Source organism: Anarhichas minor, unplaced genomic scaffold (assembly GCF_050575085.1).
Source record: "Anarhichas minor isolate MPS153535 unplaced genomic scaffold, ASM5057508v1 ptg000062l, whole genome shotgun sequence".
Classification (NCBI taxonomy): domain Eukaryota; kingdom Metazoa; phylum Chordata; class Actinopteri; order Perciformes; family Anarhichadidae; genus Anarhichas; species Anarhichas minor.
Window position 1 is genome coordinate 7,345,001 of NW_027466508.1, and position 21,797 is coordinate 7,366,797.

The 21,797-nt window shown below is 40.5% G+C and overlaps 2 protein-coding genes and 1 pseudogene across 2 annotated transcripts; 2 read left to right on the forward strand and 1 right to left on the reverse strand.

Moving 5' to 3' along the window:
• LOC142933809 (interleukin-18 receptor 1-like) overlaps positions 1 to 6,527 on the forward strand; it is a 7,581-nt pseudogene extending 1,054 nt beyond the window's left edge.
• Positions 6,528 to 6,877: 350 nt separating this feature from the next.
• On the forward strand, positions 6,878 to 15,883 carry LOC142933781 (interleukin-18 receptor accessory protein-like). The gene is made up of 12 exons (XM_076078001.1): positions 6,878 to 7,017; positions 7,137 to 7,332; positions 8,392 to 8,557; positions 8,648 to 8,816; positions 10,955 to 11,023; positions 11,558 to 11,687; positions 11,861 to 12,012; positions 12,723 to 12,860; positions 13,602 to 13,712; positions 13,803 to 13,946; positions 14,035 to 14,150; positions 15,370 to 15,883. The coding sequence occupies exons 1-12, from the start codon at positions 6,930 to 6,932 to the stop codon at positions 15,625 to 15,627; spliced, it is 1,737 nt and encodes a 578-aa protein (XP_075934116.1). The 5' UTR covers positions 6,878 to 6,929; the 3' UTR covers positions 15,628 to 15,883.
• A 2,080-nt stretch (positions 15,884 to 17,963) lies between these two features.
• pcnp (PEST proteolytic signal containing nuclear protein) lies at positions 17,964 to 21,477 on the reverse strand. The gene is made up of 5 exons (XM_076077757.1): positions 21,382 to 21,477; positions 20,530 to 20,759; positions 20,246 to 20,323; positions 20,082 to 20,137; positions 17,964 to 19,960 (listed from the first exon to the last, which is right to left on the reverse strand). Exons 1-5 carry the CDS (start codon positions 21,425 to 21,427, stop codon positions 19,849 to 19,851), a joined length of 522 nt encoding a protein of 173 aa, XP_075933872.1. The 5' UTR covers positions 21,428 to 21,477; the 3' UTR covers positions 17,964 to 19,848.
• Between the last annotated feature and the right edge of the window lie 320 nt (positions 21,478 to 21,797).

Here is a 21,797-nt window from a genome sequence, read left to right on the forward strand (position 1 = left end):
AAAGTACTGATACTCTTTGAATCATCCTTTTGCTCATCATGTCTAATGAAATTCTAAAATCCACTTTCATTGAAATCCAAAACTAATTTCTATCTCATCAGTGCAGCTCTCTTTGTCCGTCCTTCTTCCTCTCTGCTTTTATTCTATTTTCCCTGCTCTCTATATCTTTTATCCATTCTTTGAAAGCATCCCTGTTTAGCCCTGTTGGGCTTACCTGCAGCCAGTGGCTTGGCCTGCTCTAAACCCACAGACTATATCGCTCCCCAGCCAGGAGGAAGATTGAATCATTGTGCACTTGTTTCATTTGTCCAACTTCTACAGAGAGAAGGCGAAGGTCCCCGGCCCTGACCCCCTATTACAAGGAGTTAATGAGTCAGCCACATTGTTTCCTCTAGTTATATCTGAAACTGCCTCTACACATCTGCGCACAGCACGCATCGATGCGGGTGTCCCTGCCCTTTTTTCCAGAGCTCCAACTGTCAGTGCGGATGACACAAAACCACAACAGGGAGTTTGTATGAGTTCAAGTTTCGTTTCTCAACATTTATCATGGAGGGAAATGATCAACAACATTACATATCACCATAACACTGATTGTGGAGACCATGTCTTGGTAGGACAAATTCAACGGTTGATGAGCCCACACACTGCGGTGGCAGCAACGTGACGCTCTTCCTTACGTTTGACTTTTCATCGTCACCCAGTGTGGTTTCACATGATTGTGGGAAGTGTGCAACTCGGCCACACTATGGCTCTAACGACGCTCTTGTGTGTTTTGTTGTGCTGCGCTGCGTGTTATCATGATGGTGAAAGTACACTTGCTCCCTCTCTTCTTACTCCTTGCATCCTTAACAGGTAAGAAAATGCTCTCAGGTTGACTGTTCCCCCTTTGACACTCAACTTGATATGTTGTTTGAGATTACATAGACAGACAGACAGACAGACAGAACTGAATCTTTCAGAATGATGCCACCTTTATTATGTAATTGAATTACTATTATTGATGCATGTGTAAAGCTGGTAAATGTAGGGGTATTTTGTGGTAATATTCTATATTTTTAACCTGAATATGCAAAATAACGAGTAAGAAAAGTTATCAAATAAATGTAGTGGAGTAAAACGTGCAATATTTGCCAAAGTAGTATAAGTATGAAGTAGCAGAAAATGGAAATACAAGTTCTTGAGTAAATGTACTTGACGCTGCATGGGCAAAACCACTAAAAGATAATGTAGTTAGTTATATTATATTAATAATTAATATAACACTGTTTCTATACACTGTGACATGCAGATGTGATCATCATAGATATCAAACGTTGTGCAAATGTTTAAATACATTGGCTCAAATCTCTTTGTTTCTTTTGTTGCACTGAACAGTGCTGACTTCCACAAACGTCACTCATTTTCCTTCACACTGAAGTCACAAGACCAAAATGTACTGAGAAATTAGGATGTGGTGAAGAGCCCCCACTGCTTTTATAACGGACACATCTGCCAAGCTCATGCGGTTCCACAAATGATCCAGTACGAGGCACACCAAATGTAGCTGACAACTTCCTTTAAATAGCAAATCTGCATGCCAGATATCCTCTGATAGGGTGACCGCTTTAAAGTTTCATATAAGCTTCATATATATATATATATATATATATATATATATATATATATATATATATATATATATTATATTATATATATATATATATATATATATATATGACACATTTTCTGTTATTCTTTAAACGGGACCATTCATAAATTGAGATTCATTTGATGTGACTAGAACAGTAATTCAACTAATCAATATAATCTTTGAGAGATGTAGTAAAATATAACCAATAAATAACACAGACAACTATTTAATGAACTCTGTACGACCACACAACCAAACTTTGATGCTCACGTTTTGCTCAGTGCTGGTTCAAAGACGGGTTGAAAAAAAAAAGGGTCCAAGCCATTTTGCTCATGAGGACCAGCGCGATAGACCAAACACTTTAAATGCAATCCTCACTTAAACAGTGGGCTGGACGCCAGCTCTCCTTTGGTTCTGGTTTAATTTTAAAAAGCCTCAAGCCAGTTCATATTATAGCTTTACCGACTTAAAATGAACTAAAAATTGTGACACTCATTTGCAGGCGTGTGTCCCTGGAGAACCACAGAACCATATTATGTCAAGGCAGGTGAGATGGTGGCGCTGTACTGCCCTCATAACAGAGGTTCTAGTCGTGGTGATGCCAAAGTGATCTGGACCAGTTACACCACCCAGGAGATGGACCTGACCGACATGTCCTCAGATGACCAGAGGCAGATGGGGGTGCTGGTTCATGGAAGGAGCCTCGTGATTTTCAGTGCTTCTGTCAACCATCAGGGGAATTACTCATGCTCTCTGGGGTAAAGTCCAGTCACATTGAAACACATGGTTACTGTTGTAAATTGAAGCAAAACACTACAGAACTACTTTGTGAGGTTTAAGCAACCAAAGTACTTGGTTCACACGGGAGAGAGACAAACAGCAGTCTCCTGGGTGATAGCCATGTGTTGTTTTAACCCATCCACCCTACAACACAACTCATTTGAAACTCTTTTGCGTTACGTCAAAAGCAAACGTAATCCATGACATTATACGTTTTCTTAGATGCAAATTCACAATGCAGTTTCATTCTATGGGAACGTCTGGGACTGACACGTTTGCAAGCTCCTAAAACCAGATGTAGAATTACTCTTTGGTGCTTTGGAGATGTATTTAGATGTACACTGAATACATAAGGTGCTGTTTTTTTCTCAGTCGAGTTGCAATGATATGTGAGATTACAGTACTGAATGGCTTTATACACAGCAAGCTAGTAGGTAATGTCAGACAATAGCCTGATCCCATGTCAGGGGATGCCTCCTTTGAAGTCTGCATTTTCAGAATCACAATCAGCTTTATTGGCCATGTATGTGTGCGCATACATGGAATTTGACTCTGGTTACACATTGCTCTTATCGTACATACACACATAAAATCTATACAATAAACAAGAGAAATGAAAAAACAAGGACATTAAAGACAAAGTAGAACAGAAAAACTAAGCATAAACATTTAACATTTATGTACTATGTACAATATAAATATATATCGAAGAATATATATGAGCATAAAGAACAACAACAATGACAATGGACAATGGATTCGGGATATTAGTGCAGAAGGCGGTAATAGTGCAAATGAAGATGCAATATGTCTGATTAATTGTTCATCAGAGTGACGGCCAGTGGAAAGAAGCTGTTCCTGTGTCTGGTGGTTTTGGCGTAGAGTGCTCTGTAGCGCCTACCAGAGGGGAGGAGTTGGAACAGCTTGTGTCCAGGGTGTGATGGGTCTGCAGTGATCTTTCCTGCCTGTTTCCTGACTCTGGAGGTGTACAAGTCCAGGATGGACGGCAGGCTGGAACCAATGATTCTCTCTGCAGACCTGACAATCCGTTGTAGTCTCTTTCTGTCCTGTTTGGTGGCCGATCCAAACCACACAGTGATAGAGGAACAGAGAACAGACTGGATTTTAAGACCAAATACATCATGATGGGACAACAAAGCTCCGTTTTCTGAATGTGGAGAATATGAAACTGTTGACAATGAATTATCGTCAGTAACTTGTGTTCTGGAAAAACAAATATTGAGTTTCATTATACCAATACTTTTTTTTAACCAGACTTGTTCTTTGATGACATGACAGGAACGCCAGCGGGCAGTGGTTCAGGCTGATAGTTTACACAGCACAGAGAGAGAAGAGTTCCCAATACAATCAAACATGTCACACAGGAGAGGCCTGCCAATTGGAATGTCCCGAAGTAAACGTACCTCCTGTAAACATCACGGATATTACCAGGAAAGACACAATATGGCACAAGGTATGTAAACACAGCAAATCTTTATATGTCATATTTCAGCTCCAGAGATTTGGGCAGGCGATCCCTCGGGTGGGGACTTCTGACTGCCTTTTTTAACCCATTTGATTAACAGATGTCTCTATATATTTAATTTTCCCCAAAGCATACCATAGTTTTGAGGGAATGTGGTGTTTTGTCAACATTTAAGGCTTATTTTCATTCACTTCATGCTTTTAAAATTGAGCTTCATTTTCCATCTTGTAGGAGGGCAAGTCTTTGCCAAAAGGCTACTTCTCGAAGGCGGAGGTGAATAATCACGGTGTCTACACCTGTACCAGACCTTACCTGTATTATAGTCAAATATATAACATGACCGTTACAGTGGCTCTTGAAGTCAAACCAAAGGGTGAGAAAAGAGCAGTTTTTTCCTTCATATGGATGTCTTCATATGTTGGGTGAGAAGATGTAAAGTGTTTTTTTTGCACAGAAAAACCAGGGAAAGTTCCAGTGATCACTTCACCACACACAAGTGATGTATATTATGTAGATTTGGGTGAGCTTCCATCTTGTATCGTGGACACAAACACACTTGGATATACATTCAAGCATTTACTATCTTTTTTAATTACTACTTTTAAATCTTGTGTAAACTCTGCTTTTTCTAGGTGCAACATTGGTGATTGATTGTGTAGCTGTTATGTATTTAGACAGTGACGAGTTGTTATGGTTAGTCGGGAAATCAATGGTGAAAAGGAACAACAGCTTTCCTGTTTTCTACAATTACACATGGTAAACACTTCACACAACTGAGTCTGGAAGTGCAAATGTTTAAAGTGGCCACATAAACACTCAACACACACACAAAAAGCTTGTCTTTCTCACTTTTCTTTCCATTCCAGTGAATATAAGGATGGAAAAATAAAGATGACGGCATCTCTAGTCTTCAAAAGCGTGTCGGAGGAAGATTTATCAAAAAGTTACACCTGTAGTCTGGACTCTGCATCTATACCCTCAAACGTCACCATCACCTTGGCCCAAAAACGCATACGTAAGATGGATGGATAGACCTAATGTGTGTTCAAGAACCTTGCCTTGAATCTTAAACCTGTTGAATCTACTTGTGTAGTTATACTTCTTGAGTGGTGCTGCCACTAACGATTATCACGTTTGAAATAATGAATGAATCGTCTTCAAAACAAAATGTCAGAAAAGCCTTTTTGAGCCAGCTTTCATTCAGATTCAAGTGACCACTACCATTAATGAGTGTTTAAATGAGCATTTTAATACGTTTATTCTCGCTGTTGTTTCCCCACAGCTCGTCCTTCTTACGTTCCCCTGGCTCTCAGCATTGTCTGCGTTATGGTGGTGATGGTTTTGACAGTCGTTATCTATGTGAGGTTCACAATCAACATCACTCTTTTCCTAAGAGACACTCTTGGCTGCCATAGCAGCACCTCAGGTGGGATTCATGTTTTTGGTTCATTGTAGCTAACAACTCATGTTTAAGAGGTACATATCTGAACGTCAGACAATATGACAGAAGTGACAAAGCTGTTTCTTGTTTGTTGTTCTTTGTTTAGATGGAAAGAGCTATGATGCCTTTTTGATGTGTTACAAAAGCGACACAGACGCAGGACTAAATGAAGATGACAGGAAATGTCTGGAGAGTGTTTTGGAAGAGAGGTTTGGGTACAGTCTCTGTCTTTATGATCGTGACGTCTTACCAGGGAAAGGTACGTACGTAAGACATACTCTTAAAATAGAGAAAATCTACCTACAAATCTTCATGAAATAAAGAATAATCTAAACTCTGGTTGGTTGCAGCTGCAGCGGAGGCAGTGCTGGACTGCATAGAGCAGAGTCGGACGGTGGTCTTGGTTCCCTCCTCCCCAGATCCTGGTCCAGGATCTGGCCTGCTGAGCGCCATCCATGCAGCCCTTGTGGAGCGGCAGACTCGCTTGGTTTTCATCCAAACTGAGACAACAGAAGCGTCGAGATCTGGTTCGTTACCGGAGGCTTTGCAGCTTCTTGGCGAGGCCGGAGATTGTGTCACGTGGAAGGGCATGAGCTCCATGCCGCATTCTTCCTCCTTCTGGAAGCAGCTACGCTATCACCTACCGGCCCCGCAGCAGGCATCCAAAATAAAGCTTTTACCTCAGACAGTCTAGGATGTTATGTCATGCCAGAACGAATAGCTTTCATTATATCTGTTTTCAGTATATGACTTACAAACACAGTATATAAAAAATACATACTAGGGAAAGACATTTGCTGCTGAAGACATAATTATTTTCTTTTTTTTATCATTTAACTTTGGTGTCTTAATATGTCAATGTAACATCTTGCATGGTTCAATTGCCCTCCACGTGTTCCCTTCTTAGTATGACAGCTGACGCAAAGACATGTAAAGTGATTGTGAATGTAATGTAAAAATGTAAAGTTGCTTCTGGTTGTAACATCAGTATACACTGTTACTACTGACATATCCAGAAAGTTGAGGTGTTGCTTTTCACAGGGGCTCATTATTACAATCCCCGATATAAATTTGAATGTAGTAACTGGATTTCTCTTTTTAATTTTTAAACATTTCTTGCAGGTGTTCTGTTTTGTGTCTCCCTTTTCACCTGAATTTGATCATATTAAAACGCATGCTTGCATGTATCTGTCTGTTGTTCTTAAAGGAACTATGTTTTCTACCTTTTGTATCTCCAATTGGCAGTGCATTCTACTCACCACTAAGATTTAACAACTCTTCCGTAGTTCACATAGGAAGTGGTAAGCAATTTACAGGAACACAATATTACAGCAGTTTCTTGTGAAATCATGTTCAAAAGCGACCAAACAGGAAACTGTACCACCTACACCTACACCTACACCTACATGTCCTGCGAAAATGTTGCCGCTCATGCTGAGGGAGATGAGCAAAAAACAGTGACGATGACAAAATACCAAGAACTCTAGGTGTGGTTAAGCACAGAAAATATGCTCAAATGTGAAGGAGCCTAATTTCATCATTATCGTGACGGAAATCTACAAGGAATATCAACAGATTAGTGACGAAGGATGCAAACTGGATACATTCTGTTTTTTTTTATCTTTCCCATATTCTCGGAGGGATGCTGTTCGGGAAACCTTCAACCAAAAAAAACAGGTACTGTGCTTTTGAATGTGGGTTTAAAAGGAAGCATGTATGTCATTATTAAGGGTGTCCTGAATCTGTTGATGTCTGACTGTACGATTGAAGTGAAACAGAAACACAACTCTCTCCAGGTCTTCAGCGAGATGCTACACACCAGCACTACAGAGCTGTGGAGGGGGAAATGTTCATGATGCCGTGCAATAAGTCTGTGAACCGGCACATGGACGTGGTGTGTTCCAGGACCGGAGAAGGAGCTGATGGCACATCCTTCGTCTGTGGGAGAGGGTTCCCAGCGGAAGCAAAACATTCTGGAAAGTACGCGTGCAGGTAAATAATCATGTTTCAATCCCCAGATGTGTCTGATTAAACTTAGTTTAAACGATGTTTTTCACTAATGTGGCAACTCACTAGTAAATACTTTGATGACGCGGAGTGGAACCACTTTAAAATATAGTATATTCATTAAGGGACTGGTAGATTGACATTTTTCAAGTCTGTCTTAAATCAACACTCACATGCCCGTATGAACATTGAAAACCATAATAATAACCAATATTGCTTCTTAAACTTAGCTGTGGAGTTCAAAATCAAGTCCCAAGAAAACACAAATATCCTAATCATTGTGTTTCTACTCCTAAACAAGTTGATATGTGCTCTTCAACAGATTTTGCTTAAGAGATGATGAACATGAATAATTGAAATATAGGCTGTGTGTTGTCAGGAAAATGAATCGTTGATTCCCTGTACACTTTTTATATATAATAGCTACAGTCTAAGTGAAGTCACAAGTTATTGTCAAAGTCTGTTTACAGTTTTTAACCACTAGCACTATGGAGAGATGTTTTTCTGAGTGGGTCCATGTCTTGTTTGTTCACATACGAGAATGTGGTGCTACACAGTGCTGCCAATGGTTTCATACTGTTCCACTGACCTACACAGGTGGAAATATCTAGTTTCAGGTAATTATACACTAATAATAAACATAGTTATCAATATTATATTCCATTTATGCCAATAGCTCTTTGTAAGGTTTGTAAGTGTGCAATTAATGAACGGCGCCATTTCCATCAATCCACATCTGATATTTGGTCTCAGTAGTAAAGAGTTTGGCCTGTTTTTTAATTTACATGAACTACATGGACTACAGCAGTTGGGTGGCAAGACAACAATCCAGATTAAGGTTTACTTACATTAAGTCCTTAACCCAAAAATACTTTACTTAGCATTTACAAATGTTTAACATATATTTCATAAAGTCATTAGTTGCAACTTTAAAAACCTTTCTGGTATACTAAATAGCAAACAATGGTTTTGTGTGTGTGTGTGTGTGTGTGTAAACCGCATGTGGGTGAACTTCTATCAAGTGTTCAGGTCTATGCTGTCCAGTGGCAGCGAGTTGTTCTTCCAACTGCAGGTGGTGGAGAGGTCAAAGATCAATCTGGGATGCGTCCAGCCTGAGCAGAACAGTATAGAGCTGTACGTTACTCAAGGTGGGGAAGTCCCCTGCCCCAGTGTCAATTGTAGTAACAACACACATGCCATCTGGTACAAGGTGAAGAACACACATGAACATCGTTATACGTCTCACTATGGAAACATATAAATCGCTGCAAAAACTCACAACATGTGTGCTTTCTTACAGGGTAACAAAGCTGTGTCTGAGCAGAAGAGAGTCTTCTGTCAGATGGGGGGGACGTTACGCCTCTGCCAAGTCTATAAACTTGATACTGGTGTATATTTCTGTGATCGACAAATAATTGAGCAAGGAGTCATCTGGACCTTCAGGAGGGCTGTTAACGTCACAGCCTTACGTGAGTGCTGTGTGTGTGTGTGTGTGTGTGTGTGTGTGTGGTAGAGGTTAAGAATGCGATAATACACAACTATACAAACATGTTATAATTACATTATATTATATTGTATTATATTTTATAAATATTATCACAGTTATCCCATGGCCACTTTGTACAGCAAAAAAGAGGAGCTGTGTTCACACCACCATGTATTTCTTTTAGCAATGCTAGTGGACTCTAGGGATGGAAATGTTGGTCCGTTACTTGGTCGGTCAGTGGTCCAGGCTGAAATATCTTACCAAATATCCGTTGGTTTATTGCTAATAAGCAAATGTTAGTATGCTCAAATAAGATGAGGCCGTTCTTATTCTGTTTTTGTCTGTACTTGTGGACCTGTAACGCTAGCATGCCAACAGGTCCAGTAGCAAGCCACTTATCTTATCTTAATATAATAAAGAAAGAAACTACTACAATACAATAACAATTAAATAACTTTTGTTACTTGTGGGATTACACACATAACCGGAGTTAAAAATGTTCTATCCCACATTTTTAGATCTTGTGATGTACTCACACAGGTGCTCTCATTAGCAATCTTTGCCACCCACTCTTACACAAAAGTGTTTATTTGAAAAGATATGTGTATCAATGATATATGCTACAGTCAGATGTTTTTTCAACAGTATTTAAACATTTTAAACAGAATTACCTTTTCTTAGAATACTAGGGAAAACAGATATATATATTTGTTTACAATGAGGGATGTCTACACCCTATAATACAAACCACCATTTGCATGTTGTCATTTCAGACATGTTTGAGAACATTGACCTTTTGATCAGTTTCAACAAACTTTTTATCGGATGTGTGAGCTTCTAAAAGCTACTTACTAAAAATATTAAGAAAGAAGCCTTTGCTGAGGAAGTCACTACTTCATGATGGTTTTTTTCAAATTCAGTAAAAAGGTTAAAAGGAGATTGTTTTTGAACACTCACCCTCTAAATTGCTTCATATCTGACTGCCTACCCCCAAAACCACAGGCTTTCTTCACTGCATGTGGTTAGCTGCCTGTGTGGTTACTGCAATCATTGCCCTTCTGTGCAGGATGCTATGCATGCTCGAGATAGTTATGGCGACAATACCTTCTAGTCTGTTTTGAGAACAAAAGGCAATTTATCACAAGCAGGCAATTCGTCTTTAGTGACCTTGCATGCAGTTTTTCATTATTCAATTTTTCATTATTATCTGTTAGCATGTTAGCATGACATTAGCGTTTAGCTCAAGGCTCTGCTGGCCCGATATACAGCCTAACAGATGGCATGGCTATTAGTCTGAAATGCAATACACCTCATTACTTTTTAATATATGATTTTCATTTAATTATGACACCTTACATGCATACATAAAAATGAAATTCATAACAGTGCAACTTGTATTTCACTTTATTTTTTTGTTTGATTTTTTAAATTTTTTAAATCTTCCATACACAACTTGCCAAGCTGTTTCGTTGATTGTGTTATTGATTCCTCTTATCATATGAAGTGTTCTGTCTTACATGTGGGTGTTGTGTGTCAAAGCAGAGCTCAGAACTGATTTGTACATTATGTATGTTTCTCAGAAATGAAGCTAGCGTAAGTTCATGCAGGACACGGAAGTCATACGCCCCCAGCTGTAACCAGCTGACAGCCAGCCAATTGAATCATAGCTTCCAATCAGCCACATACCAATCACAGCCCACTCTCACTTTAAGGAGGTTTATTTAAATATGTTTCCCTCCTCACTGATTCATTCTACACCTACGCTGTTACAGACCGTACTGCTGGCAAAGCTTTGCCTCCTCATCCCCAGCCTCCACCCGTTTTTAGTTCAGAGTTCATCTTTCATGGCAAATGGTTGAAATGTATTTTAAAAATGTACTTCGGCTCATTCCTGTAAACCCTTGGGGGTTATTGCTCGGTACTCCCCGTCTTAGCTTGGTAGCCGCTGGCTAATCCGGGGAGTATTCAAAGAGCGGAGCCATCATCGCCAAGTTTAACTGTATTTCCATTTGTTGCAATAAATGGTAAAAATCTATGACGAGAGTGTTCCTGACTGAAACATAGTAAACTAGACAGATTATTATGCAGAACTATCTGACTTTATCTCCCATGTCCAAACAGCTGCCGAAGCAAGTGACTCTCCCAATATTATTTATCCCAATGGCAACATAACAGAGAAAGTGGAGCTTGGTAAGTGTGTCCAAATGACATGACACAATCCCACAGCTGACTTAATAACTCATTCAGATGGTTTTAAAATGCCTTTTCGGAGCTATATCAGCTGTACGAATGGGAAAAACTATTCCAAGTTGTCACTTAAAGCAAAACACTGTTAACACCACTATAATCAGCCTGTAACTGATACGCTATGCAGCAAACATCCCAGCGTTCACGTGTTCTGGTTTGTTGAAACTCACTTGTTGACAAGTTCCAAGAGTTGCCCACTCAAAGTTAGATCTTTTAGTTATAATGAACTCAGCTGCTATCTAACATTTCATTCTAATGTTGACTGGTTGTAATTGTTGACTTGTAATGCTCAACATGTTGCTGTAGCTTACATTTAGGCTACATATCTGCCCTGATAATGACATGATGCTCTCATCTTTGTCTGAATGACTCATTTGTGCATCTTACAATTTGGTATGATTTTAAGACATTCAATTATAGTATCACTTTTATCATTTTATTAAGTGTTAAATTATAATATTTTTGTACCCATTCTAGGTCAACCTCACACTCTGATGTGTAAGGTACATTTTGATTTTGAGAGAAACTTTTCACGGGAGGTGCTGTGGTACATGAATTACGGTAGCAACACGGAGAATATGACTCTACTACCAATGGAGGAGCAACAGTGAGTCACTGCAGTCCCTCTGTCAATATTTGCTTTAGCTAAGACATAACTGTCTTTCATTATGCTGCACCAGTGATTGCTTGTTATATTGTAAACTTGTAAGTATGAGGATTCAGCTAAATGATAAGTATTCCTTGGGATGCAAGGGAGCTGAAATTCTTCCTCTGATTCAGACTGACAGAGAGATTTACAGTGTACGAGGTCATACGAAAAGCCATCATTAAAGAGGTGACTCCCGAACACTTGAACAACAGATATACCTGCATCGCCAGAAATATTGTCGGAAACAGCAGCGGCACCATTGAGCTCAAGGAGAAGATTAAAGGTACTGTTGTTTCAATTGTCACCATTATACTGTATGTTCTATTCATACAATATTTTATCATAACATTGTTACATTGCAGCTCAAATAAACCTCATATCGCTCAAACTGAAAACGTTCTATCCGATAAAGTAAAAAATGTAACCAATCCAGTAAGCTGGATGGTGACACCATCCCTAAGGTAACTTTTCACACATAAGGCCACTGACTGATACCAACTGGAAGTTTGAAACATTAGTTTTAATTTTCTGCAGGCAATGATTAAAGCTAGACAAACCAATATTTTGTATTGGCAAGGGATCAAATCACTATGCTTAATATGAAAGGGATCACTCTTATGATCTTCACTCACTTTCAGCTCACGTTTTTGGTTTTATGGCCTGCAACTGCCACTGGTTCACTCCAACTGCTCTCATCAGCATTGTTTTCATAATGTTTATTTATCTACCCATCACCTGATGATAGACAGGGTGGGGGTGGAATCCAAAACTAAAGAGCTAAAAGGAGAGTGAATACTGGACACAAACATGGCTCTAAATGAATGCTAATGTTGCTCTGTGTCTGCTGGATGTGTAACATAGTAACTTCCAAGAAGTTCACCATATCAACTTTATATGGTGGTAATAAGTCAAGTCTGTGTTTAAAACTCAAACATTATTGATGCTTTAAAGACACAACACAATTCAATGTGCACATTTTTGACTGTGTTTCAGTGAAATGGCCATCACTGGTTGGGTATCCCATTGCTTCATTGCTGTTGGTAGCTGGACTAGGAATCGTTTTACATGTGAAATGGCTGGAAATACAACTTATCTTCAGATCCCACTTCCAACATGGAAAACATGATGGAGGTTAGAATGCAGACACACACACACACAGCTGTGTTTTCATGACTTTTGGGGAAATTGCATTGACTTACATTCATTTTCCGGAGACTTCCCCAAACCCTAACCATAACCGCTACCAGCCTAATCTTAACTTTTACCCTAACCTTAAACCAAGTCTTCACCCTAAATGTAATAATTTACATTATGGGGAAGTGCAATTGTCCCCATTGTGTCCCCTCAAAAAAGCAAGTCCCCACAATGTGACTGTGTAATCAGATACATGTCCCCAGAAGATGGGTAAAACACACACACACACACACACTCCGTAGGGCTGATAACGCCGCTGGTCACGCCGCTCGCTAATCGCTCCAATAACAGCTGCTTCCTCCACAGAAATGCAGACTTTAACTGAACAACAGAGATAAAGACAAGTAGCTGCTCCTCTTTACAGGATGTGGGTTATTTTATAAAGCCTGAGCACAAAATGAAGATTTGTTTTCAGCTTATTCAACCCTACAAAGCATTAAATTAATGAAGTAACTGAAATATTATCATAATACTTTGAAGTCCTTATCTTAATCCACTATATGTGCTCGGACACTGTGATATTGCACTTCATGTGGTGTTGACAAAAACAAACGAATCACTTCACTTCAAAGTGCTACTACATTTGCACGAGGAACAAAAATACATGCAAGAATGCAGGTTTAAATGTCTGTTCTGTTTTGGTTTCAAAAATTTTCTTTCACGTCCACCACCAATCAGATGAGAAAGAGTTTGATGTGTTTCTGTCGTATGTGTGGAGCCCGCCATCAGCAGAGGTGATGGGAGTTTCGACCCTTTCCTCCCAGAGAGGACCTGACACTGATGAGGAAGGTAGGCCAACGTGTCCTGTGCATGATATCTGGATTTTATTGTCATGTAACTACACTGGAAGAGTAAATTAGCAATGACTTTTATTTGCAGCATGTTTATCCTGCATGTACCCGCTGAACACTGAGGAGGGTAAGTCCACCCAGAGGCCACTAGAAGTGGTGCTGCCCCAAGTGTTAGAGGACCGGTGGGGGTATCGCCTCTGTCTGCTGGAGAGGGACGTGGTTCCTGGAGGAGGTCAGAGGATCAAGTGTGTGTGTGTGTGTGTGTGTGTGTGTGTGTATTGACCGCAAATGTTCCTGATGGTTCCCATTTTGTATTGCAGCATATACAAATGATGTGGTCGTTGCAATACAGAGAAGCCGAATGCTAATCTGTCTCCTATCAGCTGACTACCTCTCCAACAGCAATGCTGTGTTTGTGCTGGAATCGGGAGTCCAGGTAGGAACTACATTTCACAGAAAGCAAAGGACAAATGCCATGTTCATGTCACGTCGGAGTTATCGTAACTAACAACTTCTGGGAAACTCCAATTTTTCTGAAAGCTCTGATATGTGGGATTTGGCGCTTCATAATATGGTGTCAGAAAACCAAACAAATATGGATGCCTCACATTTGCCAAAGACAGTCTTTCAAAATTATTAACGCCAAATTGATATGGTTTATATTGTCCATGCACATTATTTTAATCCCCACAGGACCAACTCTGTAATGTCCAGATGACTTGGGTGCTCCCGAGTAATTAATTATTGGATTCTTTCTCATCCCTTCGATAGATAGTTATTTAGTTAGTTGACTTAATTAATCCCCAGAGGGAAATTAAAACGTCCATCCCACATGCCGTGAACATGGCATAAGCACAACGCCAGTGTTGACACAGGAATTAGAGTTGTTATACTGGATGTTGAAAAACCACAACAAAACTTTGTCTTTTCCATAAAAGTTAACGGATAAATAGACCTACTATAGACCCAGGGATTCTGCAGGGTTCGCACATAAATTTAAGTAAATAAATAAAAAAATGTAAGACCTTGTAAATACCACAGAATGCAGTTTAATACCTGTTCTGCGTTCATACCGGCCAAAGTATGAAAGTGTGATGGAAAACCAGTAAAGATCAAATTTTTTTGTACTTCCCAGCAGTACATTAAACTAATTCCTAACAATAAATAATTACTTTACTGCAACCACGATTGAATATAAGGGGATAAAATCAATGGATGGATTCAAATACAAAATCTAATTTTTCACAATAAGTTTTTGCTCAAATGTACACTTGTATTCTCCATTATGAGACAATGACTTTCCTAGCCACTGTAGTTTGCAGTAGTGACAGTGTTTGCTGCAGATATGTTGTCACTGACTGAAACTTAACAGTGCCCTTTTATATTGCAAGAAACTATTGTCCTCTGGTTTGAGTTCCCAGCAACATAAATCCTGTATGAAACTCTCAAATAACCATTGGTTTCCTTCTATTGATATTCTTACATAAACTAAAACCAGTGGGGAGTGTATGGTAGGACAATCTGTCATCTATGTTGTGTTGAGTGGTTACGTTTCTTTTTTTTTATGACATAATGTGCATTATTTTTTTAAGCCACCATTTGTATTGTTCAAAACACAAATCATCAGTGATTTGCTACTTTGTCCATATCTTCAGGCTTTGCTGCAAGACTCTACCCTCAAACTCCTGCTGATATGGACCAGTAGAGCCTCAGCATCCCTCATCCAGCCGGACTCCCCGCTGCCCACCCTGGTCCAAAGGGCCTTGAAGGTGCTACCCAGTCTGGATTGGACCTCAGGCAAACCCACCAGAGCCACCAGCAATTTCTGGAGGTCTTTGAAGAAGGCCATGCCTGATCAGAAAATGAAGCTGGTTTCACTCATGCAGAACCAGAAACATTTTATCCTGCAGTGATGTACAGCGTTTTTATTTTACAATGCAGCCCGTTACTGCATTCTACACACTGAAACTGTTTGCCAGCCAGTGCAAGACATGAATGAACAAATGTGTGAAGGTAATTTCCATGATGGTAAAGATACAAAATCAGTAAGTATCGTTTTCAAATGAACAGAAAACAGTGAGTCACCCTTTGTGCCATGTTCGGGGCATTGAGTGGTATGTAGTCTGATCTTTGATTTCCATCTGTATCAAAAATAAACTTTCAGTTAAACAGTGCAAATCAATCAATTATCAACTCTACAAGCATTAAAAAGAATCAATATAAGGATGTCTACTGCTGGGAACGTAAAGGAGCGTGTTTGGGTTATCAGCATCTAAGAAACTAAATTCTCGACATCAATAGAATTATTAATGTCAGTAACAATTATTAATGATTATTAATAATAACGGGGCACCACCCTGCGGACAGGGACCAATACTATAAACTAAGTCTCATAATTAGTGTTCACTCACGATATTAACAGTCTGAATTCTATTACACGTTTGGAGTGAGAGTGAAGGTTTGAGTTCGAGCACAGGCCACTACATCCAGTTATTATTACACACATATGCACAAGTAATCACAGACAACTGCTCTTTAAAATATAACAGAGTTTATTAAATAAAATAATAAATGATCAAATCAAGTAATATCAAAATCAACAAACACTATCATACAATTATGTATCTAATACCTAAAGTCAAATGAATAAAGTGGGGTAAGGATATGTATATAGATATATGCACATGTGTGTGTGTGTGTGTGTGTGTGTGTGTGTGTGTGTGTGTGTGTGTGTGTGTGGAAACGAAGGGGGGGGGCCTACTCAAACAGTGATGGTACGAACCTAAAAAGGGACGTGTGAGCCTACAAGCAAAGATGGCGGAGTCTATTGACCCGCGACAAGATAGCTGAGAGGTGGCTACGTGTAACCACGTGGGACGGCGCACAATGTGGGTTGGGACAATAGATTACGCGACCACGTGTCTGAGAGGTTCACCCAAAATCAGTGAATCTAACTATGTGTATGATCTTTATAACTGCCGTGAGATGCGAGTATTGCTCTCTTATCACTCCGAAACTCGGTCGGCGAGACGAGGCTCCACCACCGTGGTTTTGGTCTTTGAAGTGATAAAATCACAACCTCCACATCCACTAGCAGCGACGGATCTAATGCAAACAGTTACAGCAGGAAATACACAATATAACGAGACTCCGTGGTCCGCGATGCTTGCGCAATAACACGTTATAACACGACAGTAACTTAACGTAACAAGATACAGGAATAACAACGACATAACAAATAGGCTAAATTAAGCTAAGCTAGGCCCAGATACCAGTAACTCTTACTTTGAGAAGCTTCGTTCGGTAGGGTACGTTTCCAGTGGTGGGGATCACTCGGTCCTCGAGTAGCCGCTGGCCCTCGGTGGCGCGGCCTCGGGGCTGGCTGGCGCAGGCTCGGCCTCCTCGCTGCAGAGAGGGGCTTTTTAACTTCGGCTGAGTGACGAGGTTTGGGTCGTCCTTCCCGGAAATCTTCGGCGAGGAAAGATTGTTACCTTCTGCCGGCGGTGTGTACACAAAAAGGGTGGGAGGACGGGGCATAGGAGTTATCAGTTCTCGCACTACAGGATCCAAAACTCAAAATAAAACACAGTCTGTTCGACCAGCGAATGTTACATGTGACCTGATAGGATTTGATGAGGCCGCGGTTCCTCGTGAATCTTCTTGTTGCCAGGACGAGGTCCGGAGGGAAGAGGCCTTGTGGACCTCCTCACACCAGCATGTCTGGACGGAAGAGCCTTGTGGATCTTCTTGTCCCCTGGACGAGTCCGGAGTGAAGAGGCCTTGTGGACCTCCTGACACCAGCGCGTGTCCGGAGTGAAGAGGAAGAATGAAGCTGTGCTCTGGCTTATAAACCAGGTGGCACAAGCAGTGGGGGTCCCTTTCTTGGCCAATGAGGGACCAGCATCAGGTTTCTGCCGGAGCTGGGGGGTGTGGTCATCCGGCATGAGGTTTCTTGCAGACCCCAGGTCAGGCGTTTTGGTGAAAGGAAGGAACATGGCTGCTCCTTTGTTTGAAAAGCACGTGTGAAGGTCTCAGCCAGCCAGGAGAGCAGGGTCAGATCCCAACACTACTAATATGTTGATAAACAAAATATAAAACCCCAAAAAGATGGATGCTATTAACAGTTTAACTCAAACAACCTTAAATTAGTCTCTTTCTATATAAGTTTAAGCAGAGAAAACGTATGCTGTGGGATGTAGTTCATGTATCGTCACAGCAGACATGTCAGCAATAAACATTTGACACATAATCATCATTCAAATTTTTTATTTGACTGACGTTTAAATATGTAATGAAGAGAGTTGTTTGATGAAACAGGTCGTAGCACTGGATGTGATTCATTTGGGAAAGCACAACAGTCAGATAGCTCACAGAGTTTATATTTTTTAATTAAGGGAATTTTCCAAAAGTCAGGCACAGGAGAAGCAACCACATTTATCTGAACTAAAAGGATTGGCGTATTAATTCTGAAGTTTGGGCTTGCTGATGTTAAAAGTGGCAATGAAAAATGTTTTGAGTACCTAATTATTGCTAATCTGCATTGTAACCTGACAGTTCCTCCCCAAAGTCAAAACATGTTTGTTTTTTTACCTGTAGTGCTATTTATTAATCTATATGGTTTTGGTGTGAGTTGCCTTGTGTAGGAGACATCAGCTGTAGAGATGTCTGCCATCTCAAGAAAAAGATGGAACTATATGGCACTCTGCTTGTGGTGCTCAAAGTGCCAAAAAAAAAACACAGTTGTCCTGTTGTGAGGAGTTTCATGTAGGAACTATTTTCTTTCTACCAAACTGCACCAACCAACCTGATCACAGAGCGGGAGCAAGAACGCATCTATACTCGATACTGCTAGCTCGCCTAGCACCACTGAGCTAGCTAATGTTACTGCTCAGCTGAGGAGGACGCTGTTAATGTTTACATCTTGCGCGTGCACGAGCCTCTTGTCCATGAGTAGATGCACGCTCTCTTCTGCACTGTTGTGATACGGTTGGAGGGTGTAGTTTGGTAGAAAGAAAATAGTTCCTACACAAAACTGCTCACAACACGGTCTGTGGAATATTTTGATTAACCTGTGTCATGATTACTGAAAAGAGACATTCCTGTTGATTTCAAATGTATTGTTTTGGCACTTTGACCACCACAAGCCGAGCACCGTATAGTCACTTTATATTAGAGAGCAGGCAGACAATTCTACGGCCACATCTCCAAAACTAGGCAACTCACACCAACACAATCTAGATTGATTAGTAGCACTACGGGTAAAAGGAAAAATATTTATTAATATTTTTGGGGGGTGAACTGTCCCTTAAATATGACTGTTACCAGCACCCTGGTAACTCCGTGACTTCACAGTTGTCAACTAAAAGCACATTAGCAGTCATTGTGAACATAACAAAAAAATAAAAAAATCACATTTTTTGCCAGATTCCGTAAAGCAGACTTACAGAAACACAGCATTGAACAAGCAAATCCAGAAATACTGGCACAAAGCTCAGACAAAACAAACTGCCCATGAGGCGTCACAGCTGGTGAAAACAAAGCGTTGTACATCGATGCTGAGAAACTAAATGAAACAACAATCCATGTACGTCGAGTCGAAGCCGCCCACGCACAATAACATAACTCTTAAACACACACACTGCCATTTGTGGATTTAAAAATAAAACATTATCACAGTTCTATGTACGTTTTATACAAATATTTGACAAGCGACACTTGCTCAGGACCACACCCAACCAGCTTCAGATAGGAACAAAAGGGGAATGAGGGCGCTACGATGTTAGATTTTTTTCATTATCCAGCTGAAAACAACCGTATAATTCTACACAGTTTAAATGGCTATTTTGTTTGTCCCATATCCCCCCCCCCCCCTCCCCGCACCTCTCATCACAGAGGGTTGACACACTGGTACCGCTCCTCTCACTTAGTGTCAGCCGGTAGTGGTTAGAAACGTAAACTTGAGTTCAGTCACTGAGTATCGAAGGCTTAAAGTATTCCTCATTGCATGTCCACAAAGCTGAGAAGTTGTCAAAACCGAGGGTACAGTGAATAATCCTTTGAGCCTTCGTAGATATCTCTGACATGGTTTAAACTATACAAAAGCATCCATTAGTCACAAAAACTGTGGTAGTCATTTACAATTTGTCTGCTTGGGCCTTCATCTTCCTCTCCCAAAGTTTTTGATGATCAGAGAAACCCTGCTTGCCCTTGTTGAAGGAATTAGGTCCCGCAGAAGTTGGTGTCTCCCTAAAAAGATAGCAGATCAGTCATGTCACAAATAACTTAATTCGGGAAAAAAAAAAAAATTGATAAAAGCAGAAGCTGAGGGAAAAATTATAAAGTACACCATGTATCTGTGTGGTTATACCTGCCAATGTTCTTCATCCTCATCTTTGCTTCTGGGGGCATCTCCTCGGGTTCACTCTGCGCATGGCATGAGAGAGTTTAAATCAGCCTCTGCATATATGTTTAAGGATTTCTACAACTAGGACATTACTGTGTGTGTGTGTGTGTGTCTGTTTGCGCTCTTACGTCATCCTCATCTTCGTTAAAAACAGACGCCAGCCCTGACTTTTTTGGAGGAGCTGACGGTGGGGGCTCTTTGGGTTTCTAGAACAGATTGCAGATGTGAGATATAGGGAACCGAAAAAGCATCACACCTCTTCACTCTCTTCGTATAATTCAAAAGAAAAGATGGTAAAACGTATCAAATGTGAGGTTTTGCAGCTGTTCTTCACTTGATAAATAAATGGAATAATTTAATCAATGGACAGGCTGTGCGTTCAGGCAGTCACTACGCAATGCTGCACACTCACTGTTGCTCCAAGTTTGATAGATATGGGGTTCGACTTCTTCCCCATCGGACTGCTCATGCTAAAGCCTATCTTGGAGACTTTGCGGGGGGCTGGTGGGTCCTCTGAGGACTCGTCCTCGTCTTCAGGTGCGAGATGCTCGGATGTGCGTTTGCCCGCGGTCCCTTCTCCTCCCACAGTGCTACAAGAGACAGGCTTAGTGTTCACTCTGTCCTCCTCCTCCTCCTGCGGCCCTGCTTGAGGCAAGACAACTCAACAAGGTGAACAACCGTTTCCTGTGAACTTGAGAATAATAAAAGCTATCACCTTTACCTCTGTTCCTAACGTTACGTTTCTTGCCAGAAATGTAACTTAAGTTCTTACCGTTGTGTTATCAGTTAACTTAGTGTTTTAAAAGTCCACATAGGGACTGTGTGTATGAGTAACGTACATTAGGGTCTGAGAGCAGATAACGCTGTTACTAATATGGTGTTATTAACCTGTGCTAACTAACTTGCACACTAGCTAGGCTAATGCCAGGTTAGCAAGCTAACAAGAGACCTTCCTGCTGCAAGATAGGCGTTGCTTTATACCCTGTCTAACGTTAGAAGTATCTTTAGCTTGGTAGTTATTGCCCATCGCCTTTACATAGCCAAATAGGGAACGTTAATACAAATGAAACTGTTACTCCGCGTTAGCATTAGCTAGCCAATGATACGTAGCTAACATTAAGTTAGCTTAGTGAAGTTATACGAACGATTCCTCTGTCTAACATTAGCTAGGGACACTTTTAATGGATAGGCAGCAACTCGAGCTAACGCTAAATACTTCCTATTTCTCAACCACATTTACACGTTAAAACAGCATAAATATCACCTCCGTCGTCGGTGCCACCTCTTCTGTTATGCTCGTAATCCGCCATGATTTCTTCTGTGAAACTATCTCCAGCTCATGCCACTGCACTCCTCCAGCGCTGTGTAACAAACATGCTCCATGCAGACTGTTTTTAGAGAAGAAGAATGAAGAAGACCTGTAGAGTAAAGAACTATTCAAGTAACAGTTTGACTAATGATTGGAAATTAAATATCATTGAGTCAATTTGTAGTGGAACATGGGGGTGTACAAGTACAAAAAAATCGATTTATCTTTTCAGTAATGATCAAAGACGTTGTTTTCTCGAGTATAAGTACAACAGGATATTGGCAGATCCCTTTTTGCACATGTTTATGTGCACAATAGGGGGGGTGAACATCTTGCGCATTTATGGGAGGAGTAGAAAAAAAACAATAATA

Excerpts from the sequence above, each read along its gene's own strand:
- LOC142933781 (XM_076078001.1), top strand. The coding sequence starts at position 6,930 with ATGCAAACTGGATACATTCTGTTTTTTTTTATCTTTCCCATATTCTCG. Across the intron at positions 8,817-10,954 it reads TGTTAACGTCACAGCCTTAC|CTGCCGAAGCAAGTGACTCT; the intron begins GTGAGTGCTGTG and ends ATGTCCAAACAG. Across the intron at positions 11,688-11,860 it reads CTACCAATGGAGGAGCAACA|ACTGACAGAGAGATTTACAG; the intron begins GTGAGTCACTGC and ends CCTCTGATTCAG.
- pcnp (XM_076077757.1), bottom strand. The coding sequence starts at position 21,427 with ATGGCGGATTACGAGCATAACAGAAGAGGTGGCACCGACGACGGAG. Across the intron at positions 20,760-21,381 it reads AGGTGGCACCGACGACGGAG|GGCCGCAGGAGGAGGAGGAG; the intron begins GTGATATTTATG and ends TGCCTCAAGCAG. Across the intron at positions 20,138-20,245 it reads TTAACGAAGATGAGGATGAC|AGTGAACCCGAGGAGATGCC; the intron begins GTAAGAGCGCAA and ends TGCCATGCGCAG.